This window comes from Belonocnema kinseyi, chromosome 1, assembly GCF_010883055.1.
Source record: "Belonocnema kinseyi isolate 2016_QV_RU_SX_M_011 chromosome 1, B_treatae_v1, whole genome shotgun sequence".
NCBI classification, from domain to species: Eukaryota; Metazoa; Arthropoda; class Insecta; order Hymenoptera; family Cynipidae; genus Belonocnema; species Belonocnema kinseyi.
Window position 1 is genome coordinate 87,922,090 of NC_046657.1, and position 9,851 is coordinate 87,931,940.

Genomic DNA, 9,851 nt, shown 5'->3' on the forward strand with positions numbered 1-9,851 from the left:
ATTAAAAATAAAAACTAAATTTGATGAAGATTTTGTTCTCATGAATGATCCTAAATCAAACATGATCATTTTCTCGACTGAAAATAATTTAAAGTACCTAACAAATATTCTAAACGAAGGAACATATTATCTTTTGTGTCAAACATGTATAAACTTTTTTTCAACTCTAGAGTCAAACAACATATCGTTGGAATCGTTATAATTCGTAGATTTCGAATATCATATTTGTGATTTACTAAGTGGGAAATTTAAAAAATTGTATATTCCATATTTTAGGCCTCATTAGGAACAAATGCTCCCCGCTGACCAAGCTCACTGGCAGCAGCTCGACAGGGTCAGTAGACGCCGCGTAGTGGGGGAACGGTACACAAATAATCTCAGAGATTTGTAATAGAGCGGAATAATTTTCATGACAAATAAATAATAAAACTGAGTAATTTTAAAGTTTCTATTACATATTCGTTTTTTGTTATAAACGTTTATTTTTGTTTGTTAAATGTTAATGGACTCTTAAACTCTTAAAAAAGCTAGTTCTTCGAAAACGACCTTGGACTCTATAAATATAAACCATCCTAAATTTGTAATATGCCAATGGCGTAAAAAACATCGGTATATTGCAAGTAAATAGTCGCTAGTGCATCTGGAACACGGTGGGACGACCCCTTGTAAGATTTGACAAGTTTACGCCTGCGGCGTAGAAAATATTTTGGACTCTGTAATGCAGCTAGCCCTTTCATCGTTCGGGAAACTATCCTTTGAAACAGTCAAGCCTGAGGTTGTAAAAAGTAGAAATATAGGCGGGAAGTCTCTAGGAGTATTCCATGCTGGGGGGGGGGGGGGGGGGGGTGGACTTCAATATTTATTTCTGTTCTTATCGAATTTTCTTAACACGTTTATTATGATTTACAGAAGTTGTTCTTTTCAAAGGAAGAACTTTCCGATAAATTCAATATAAATGAATGGAAATTTTCTAATCAACATACAAATATTTAGAATTTGCCAGTTATTATTCTCATTATTAAAATTTGAATTCATCCAACAATGTAAAATGTAAAAATGAATTTTTAAGGTATTTCGCGATGAAGGTAGAATGAAATTCTTCTATCTAAATTTGATCCGAATTTTCTACAGAATATCATTTATCACGTTTTTTACTTCAAGGTTTAGATAAATGTAACATTAATATGCATAATGAAATTAAGAAAAATTCAAGACCTGGCATACAATATTGCAGTTAACTATCGGCCGGCCAAAATGGCCAATAACGGATTTATCTAGCAGATAAGCACGAAATACAGAAAAAGTGAGGTTAGACAATGCTGCCAAAATGGAATTCGGAAATGTTTACGATACAAAACCCTCTACGCTTTATGCACGCGAAGCTCTTGTTTCATAGTTGTCAAATTTCAGAGTTTGTTATGAGATTACAGAAAAAAGAATAAAATATGAAATAAAAATAAAACCATTAGAAAAAGTTGGTAGGCTCCATTGACAGGTTATGTTTATATTCCTCTATGGTAATATAAAAAGTCTAATTTTATAATAAAATTTCGTTGGTCTTGTTTCCGGAGGAAATTGTTTATAAACCCACATATTAAAAAAAATCAATTTATGATAACTGCAAATAATAACTCTTGTTTCATCTTTGGCAAATTTTAGACTTTTTGTGATAACATTACTGAATAAACAATAAAATGTCAAATAAAAATGAAACCGCGAGAAAATGTTATGAGATAAAAAACTCCAATTCTAAAATAACATTTCGTTGGTGTTGTTTTTAGAGGAAATTTTTCATAAACCTATAAATTTAAAAAAAAATTTAATGTATATAATAACCGTATATAATAACTCTTGTTCCAAATTATCACATTTCAAATGTTTTGTTATGACATAACAGAATAAAAAATAAAATATCAAATAAAAATAAGACCACGAGAAAAAATTATGAGGCTCGATTGAGAGGTTATGTTTATATTCCACTACAGTGAAATAATAAACTCCAATTTTGAAATACCATTTTGTTCGTGTTCTTTTCAGAGAACATTTTTCATAAGTCCACGAATTAAACTAAAATAATGTATAATAACCGTGAATAATAACTCTCATTTCATGAGTCGAAAAATTCACACATCTTTATTCTTCACAGAAAGACTAAGTAGTGCGCTTCTTCTATTTATTACTAATTAATAATATAACAGATTCACAGCAGCAACAGTGTTATATAATTGTGACGCTATTTCTGCGGAACGTCAACGTCACTGAAGTGTCAGTGACTTGAAAAGGCGAAAAGTACTAGTATTCCCTATATCTCCCTATGTAACTGAAGGATAACTATCCAGCACATGAAATACAGTGGATCAACCCGAAATCATTATCTGTCAGATAAACCGTACGATAAATTTATTCTGCTGGATAACTATCTAACACTTTATATAGAGGTGGATCAACCGGCCCTTAGTGGACTGAAAATTCTGTCCAGTACTATACATATTATTATAACCCGTCGAATTATGAGAAAAGACTAATTTTATCAATTTAATTTTTCAATATCATCTGAAAGAGAATGAAAACTCACCAATAATTCTTTTCCTGCATCATAATCTGCACGTAACTGAGTTCCCAATTCTCCGTCGGGTATCTTCAGATCCTCACGGAGGTCTCCGTTGTCGGCCATCAGGCACAAATAGCCGTCGTCGGATATATCTGTTAGCTAAAGAAAAACATTCACACGTTACTGATGAACATTAAAATACCTATTTTCTATCATAAAATGGTTAATATGAAAATAATCATCAGTGCTAGCCTTATGTACTTCTTCTGTATTTACATATCATATATCAGTTATCCAGGTTTGTGTAGTGTATTTCAATAAATTGATGGCACTGGTTTTTTGGACAAACATGATTAAACTGCCTCAAGCCTGAACAACAAGGAGAATTTGCAGCAACATGCTTACGGACCACATTATTTTCAGATCCTCACATGGCTTTCAAAGGACATCTGAAATCTTCATAGTAATACTAACAGTTGAATTATAAATGCAACACCTGGGCTATGAGGGACCTTCTCCTCACTGCTTAGGCCTGCCTATTTTTTAGGCTGTGCTAATAGAGCGCGGCAAGCAGTGAACTTATATCCGATTGTCTATAGGACGAAAATTTTTGCCAATTACACAAGTTTTATTATCAACGGAGTGGCTGCTAAAATACAAAACCAAAATTCCCGGTTATTTCACTAGATTTTTTTGAATGTAGATTAATCAAAACTAAAATAAAAACTGAAGCAGTCAAACTGGAGCTTTTCTGCATTCATAGTAGGAAAAATCAAAATTTCAAACCTTTATAATCAGCAATTTTAAGTTTAAAAATTCAATAATGCACAATGTAGGTATAAAGTGGGATGTTTCTGACCGGCTTAATTCTAAGGACTTCAATATTAGGTATTATCTCAAATTGCCACCTTAGCAGTGGTAAAATATACAATCAGAAACTTTCAATATTCTTCAATTTAAAATTATAAACCTGAAAAACTGGACAATGTTAAATTAAATGCAAATAATTTTAAGCAGTTCCGAAAACAACTATTAGAACTTGTACATTTAAATTTAAAATGTTTTAGATTGAACAATTAAAATTTAACACACTTAAAAAGGTTTCAAGCATGCCATTTTTAGTTAAGAGTATAACTAAATTATTTTTTAACAGAAGAGTCAAACAGTAATTTATGATTTTTGAAATTCAGAAATTTCAGTTAACAATGACAAATTTACAAAATGAACACATGTAATTCTAGCGGTAAAAACTAGACATTTGACAGTCAGAAACATTAACAGTTCACAATTATTTAACAAATATTCACCTAGCGGAGCTTCGAATTAATACTGCAATTTTGACATATGCAAAGACCTTTAAATGTTGATTCTACAGGGTCGAATCGCTAGTTATCCACAAACCATAACTTAGCAATTATGTAAAAAGTACCTTAATTGTCTTAGATTTTTAAAAGCTGTTAATACTTAATATCTTTAAGAACAATAATTTTAACCGTATACAAAAGCATAAAAACCTATTTTCTTCACATAAAACTGAATTAAAATAAAACTTAAAACATGTAAATAAAATAATAAACCCTCTATGTTGAAAAATAAGTGCTGCATTTTTAGTTCAAACAAAAAATTTACTCACTTCGGAATATAAGTACGAGAAACTATGCAAGAGTATGTCACTAAAATTTCTACTGTCTTTACATAATTTATAACAAAAATTGAGAAAAGTAATTAAAACCACTGGAAACCTAAAATATTAACTTACTTATTTCCATAAAAAACCAGTCCTAAAGTCAATTATTTACCGGTTTTTAATATTTTTAGAAATATTTTCGAAGTTTGTTTTTCACGCTTCTCATTGATGAGTAAGCCATCGCTTTTGGTGAAAGAATTCGAGACGAAAAAATACTTCCTCTTGTATAATTGTAAAGCATCACTGATGGACTCAACTCTGATTTTAATAGGGTGAAATAGAGAAAATTATTCAAAACATTTGAAAAAATTATAGAACCGAAATTTATAGACACTTTCGGATCTCGGAGAGTATAACATTTCGGTATACAATACAGTAAATGTACCAGCGGTCGGACAAATAGTTACTCTCATATTTAAATTATTGCAGACACTTTAATTTTGTATTTTTTCTAACAAATTTTCGATTTTTTAACTGTGCGTACTATTAAAGTTTTGTTGCCACTTATTTGTAAGTTGAAGTGGATTATAGAAGAAGAAAAAGGTTTTTCGCTAAAGTTAAAAAAACCACAAAGGGTCGAACAAGATTTTTGGGAAGATTGGCCGAATAACCATGCTACTTTAAAATACTAGAAGTAAAAATAATTTAACAGAAATGCTTTTGATTATAAATCGAATTAATTTGACTAATTATTTTTTTATTTATCGTTACCAAGTTTCAAATACTTTTTTAGGTTAGTTCTACTCTATGCGAATGTTTTAAATTGCAAGAAAATGTCTTTGAATGTAAAAACCTGAGAATAAACTTGTAAAAAACGAATACTAATATTTCTTTTTTATCTCTATAGTAAAATTAATTATAATTCAACTTATTCGATATCCATACAGATCTTGATTAGATTTAACACAAACCTGGTTATTTTTATATCTAAAATACTTCATAGAAAAAATATTAGATGAAAGTTAACTTCTACCTAAGGTTAGATGTTAGAATTTCAAGAAATTTTTCATACGTAAGACGGCTCTTACAAAAATGATTCTGCTTCAATATTTCAAATAATAGTTTTTGCTGGGATCAAGTAATGAATAATTTTTTATAATACTCATGTCTATGTTTTGTTTCTGAAAAGAACCTATCTGCTCTTCACATATTCACATCACTTGTTCGACTTAAGAAACATTCGTAGAATGATGTTTGGACCAGAGGTCGAACAGCCTGTCCGACTTCTAGCGAGTTTCAAACATTCTGCCTTTAGTGACACAAGAAAATATGCAAAAACCTATTTATTTTTAATATTTATGGTTTATTGCACTTTTTCTACTACGAAATACACAGGATTGCCCGACCACTAGAACGCGTCCGGAGACTGGTGCTTTTATCCTATCTCTTGCCAAAACTAACCCAACAAAAATAACACCCTATGTACCATGAAGTTGTTTTCGGGTCCATTCAGTGATTAATACCAATTAAGATACGTATTTTTCAATGTGAACTACTCTTTCTGACCTACTATTGATAAACTCACCAAGCAATAAAAAGTTATTGAATAATTGTCAATAAAAAACGAAAAGCCTTCTGCTTAAAAAATATTGTTAATTAGGTTTCAAGTTTAGTTACAATGCAGAAACATACAAAGCAAACATTTTATTTCAATAAAAACGGTTAACATTAGATAGTCACATTTTTCGTTTTCATACCGAAAATCAGTTTTTTTTTTTATCTTAAACATTTGATACTCCCAGTATTTGAACCAAATATTCCCAAATTACACCCAATGTTGTGCCGAATATTGTAATCAAATGGCCTATCTACTCTCGCATTGTTTTCTGTAACGTAGATTTTAGATTAAAGCGTGATTTTCCATTGAAGCTCCAAAATCGGTGCTTTGAACTTTTGTTCACAAAAACGCGAATATATCCTAAACTGTGATCGACAAAGTGGGCGCTTTTCTGACGGAAAGTCACAATTTACCTCCTTTAATTTCCGTGTATATAATTATTTTTATTAAAGTCAGTACTGATAGTTTGGTGCTGCATAAAGCAAAGCTCTATTCATATTTCTATAACGCAATTTATAAACGGAAATATTTTAATATCATAATTTTTTAATATATTACTATACAATTCGACCCCAGGAGTTCGAAAACACAATTTTTTTGAATGTCCATGTGTGTGTAACTTTTTTCTGTTCGCCATATCTCGGAAAGTAACAGGTATGATCATGAAATTTTGATGAATTATAGATCCTACTAATAACCAGGTCTGATAGGACACACGTACGCGCACGTGCGCGGTCACTCATAGTAGGGCCATGTGGTGGCGTTTAGCCCTTTTTACATTATCATCATTGATGATTCAGAAAGTATATAGAATTATCAGAAATTTGACACCACAGTTTTTAACTAATCTTTACGTTTTGAAACCCCTTGAATCCAAAAATCAAGTTTTTACGATGGCGTCTCTATCATTCCCTTCCGTCCGTCCGTCCGTCAACACGATAACTCTCAAAATGATAGTTGCAGAGCATGTCATGCACACCCCGAGCATCTAGGACACATACTATCTAGTTGTCTAACTCAAGCGGGAAAACCTACATCCAAAGGCACAATACGGCACTAAGAGTGCTGTAATATCATCTCTGTCAAACTTACGAAATTAGCCTTAATACCGCTCCGCTAAATTCATCAAAAGAAATCGAGTCACTTGCCAAGAATGAAAAGTGCCGCATGTACTGGAACTTTATATTCTCGGCAATTGCTTCTGTTGCGCACTCGAGGCTTGACATGGTTCTTCTTGACTTCGAGAAGCGAACCATGTTTGTTATCGAATTTTCGGCACCAGTTGACAAAAACTTCATAGCCAAGGAGAATGCGACGGTTATACCCCGTTATACTCGGAATAATATATTAAACTATTCGTCCTTATCATCAGCACTCTTGGAGGTGCCAAGCTTTCACTGGTTAATAGCCTGAAAAGCATCCTTGTGTGTCAACAAGATGCTAAGACACTTGCGGGCAAAATACAGAAGGCGGTCTTCCTTGGGTCCCTCTGTGTCCTCAGGGTGCACGAAAGTTTTACCGGATCATCGTATTAAGTCCGTCACAGACTGTAAGTACACATCTAACGGAGGTGAGACGTGGTTGCGACTGAAATTTTACCACGATTTCGCTGGGAGCGAGTGCAGTTTTTCAGATTAGCACCCACTCCCGGCGAAATCCGGCGGTTGTCCTCATGACAAACTTTTAAATATATATACATACATATACGTATGAAAGTTTTTGACTTTTGGACACGCTTGTGAACGCTATAAATACTTGATTTACTGGGTGTTTTAAAATCAATTCTTCAACTAATCACATTGTAAATTTTACATAGATTCTAACGATTTTCTGGCAAAATAACTATTTCGTAAATAGTTAAAAATATCGCTATCTTCAGGTTTGGTTTTGACTAAGTTGAAATTGGCACAAAAGAAGATTTGATTTTTCTATCTACAGATATTTGCAATGAAAAAGGGGGAAATAATAGCAAAAAGCTAATGTTTGAGTCAAATTTGTCAAGATTTCAGTAAAATATATCGATGGGTTCTACAAAGAATAGGCTATCTTTTTGTTACCGTTAAGAGTTAGGCTAACTTTATTTGGCTAAGTTTTCAGAAGGAATAAATAACCTATTATTTTTCGAAACATTTCCAACGAATTCAAAACTCCTGCATTTTGTATTACAGTTTATAAAGTAATTTGGGCTCCTATAACTTTCAAAACATAAAATTTTTAAGGATTTTTATTTATTTTACCACTTTTACGTGTTTACTAAATTTCATACACAATGAAGTTAGCCTAATTATTAACGGTAAAAAAAGATAGCCTATTCTTCGCAGAACCCATCGATATGTCACATAATTTATAGAATCCATGGATTAGTATTTTAAATAATTAAATTTTCAACTACTAATGTTTTCTATAAAGCAATAAAATTTGCCCAAACATTCGAAATTGAAATTTAGGGCTGTCAAATTACAAAAGGGAACTTCAACTTAGTCGTAATCTCGTGCAACATAATCTCAAAGTAGCAAAGTTTTAAACTATTTTCAACTACTTTATTTTTTGAGAAAAAGTTCCGAGAATTCAAGTTGACACCTTAAAAAGCAAATTTCGAAATATTAATTTAATACATTTATTTAATCAATAACCCGTGAAAAACCTGTGTAATTATTAAATAAAAGTATCCAAATTTCTGTTAATAGGCCGCAACAGACTATGGTAACTAAATAAAATGGAATTACCCAGTATCTTCTAGTTATTATGAATCTATGAATTTGAAATTATTCAAAAATAATGTATAAAGCTTTAATCCCAAATTTAAAATATATTTATCTGTTCAAACTTTCAATTTAGATGATTGAAATTTTGAACGTTTGCAGTTCTAACATTTAGAATAGAATTAGAATTGTTCATTCGCAGTCTTCCAGAATCAACTGTTATTATTCAATTTTAAATACTATACAGTCCAATTTTCAAATGCAGTCAATTTACTTGAAACTCTTTAACTGGCAATTCTCAGCATATACAAAATGCTTGATCATTTCCCGTTACAGTGGCCACCCTGCTGTATATTTCGATATCTTGTGACCATAGAACTAAAAACAAATAATTCCATACTTTAAATCTGTCAACCTCATTGGAGAGGATAGTCAAAAGACACGGAGTGTCTCGTCGTCCCGAAATTCGGGATGGGTATTCGAATATTTCCCGGAAGTGTAGCTACTCGTCCCGTAAATTTTGGACTAATTCATCTCACTTTTCAGGCCCGCCAACTTTTCGGGACGACTAGATGCAGTCTAAAATGCAATGTTTCATACACAAGGGGTTATCACTCTTGTAACTTTTTTGTATAAAATCATTTAATAGTAATTAGAAACAATTTACACAATTATAGAAAATTTGATTTATAAAAAATGAATTTTAAACAGGACTCTTATTACAATAGACTTTAAAAACTTAATTTGAGATCAACGGTTAGTATGTATAAACACACTCCGGATAATTTTTCCAATAATCGAGACATTCTTTTATTAAACAAGAAAACGTTATATAAAGGTTTACTTGAATGTGTTGATATACTTTTTAGATCCCACAACGCTCATAATAAGATTTACAAGTATGTATTTTTTTTCTCTCCAAATCCGTTTTGTTAGTTTATTCGGAATTTATTCCCAAAAATGTACTTCTTAGAGCATTTTGCGCATATGGAGCATTCATTCTCAAATGTCCGAAATCAAAAATCGGATATGTCCGATCGGGCTCAAACTTGGAATTATTGGTGTATAATTTTCGCTGCGCGAATATTTGCTGCTTTCATGATTATTAAAAATGTAGTCTAGGCGTTTTCGATAGAATTTTTCATGGCTCTTTGAGTGGTCATAAACATCTTTTTAATTCAAAATCTGCCCTTGATTTATCAAAGTCAAAAATAAAATCGACTTTTTCTTGAAGATAAGCAATTTTTATAAATTTATTTATTCCATAAAGGAAGGCTGTTGCAATAAAATACCTGAAGATTAAAGAGTACTTTTTGTTTTCAAAAAATTGTACACAAAAGTTCTCGACGCATC

General features: G+C 31.6%; 1 protein-coding gene across 4 annotated transcripts in view; it reads right to left on the minus strand.

Moving 5' to 3' along the window:
• The window catches only part of LOC117169100 (eukaryotic translation initiation factor 5A), a 41,906-nt gene that overhangs the window by 16,578 nt on the left and 15,477 nt on the right, over positions 1-9,851 (minus strand). For all 4 annotated transcript variants that reach the window (XM_033355276.1, XM_033355437.1, XM_033355521.1 and 1 more), the window contains exon 3: positions 2,576-2,710. In XM_033355276.1, coding sequence (XP_033211167.1) covers positions 2,576-2,710 — 135 coding nt within the window. The remainder of the gene's footprint in view (positions 1-2,575; positions 2,711-9,851) is intronic.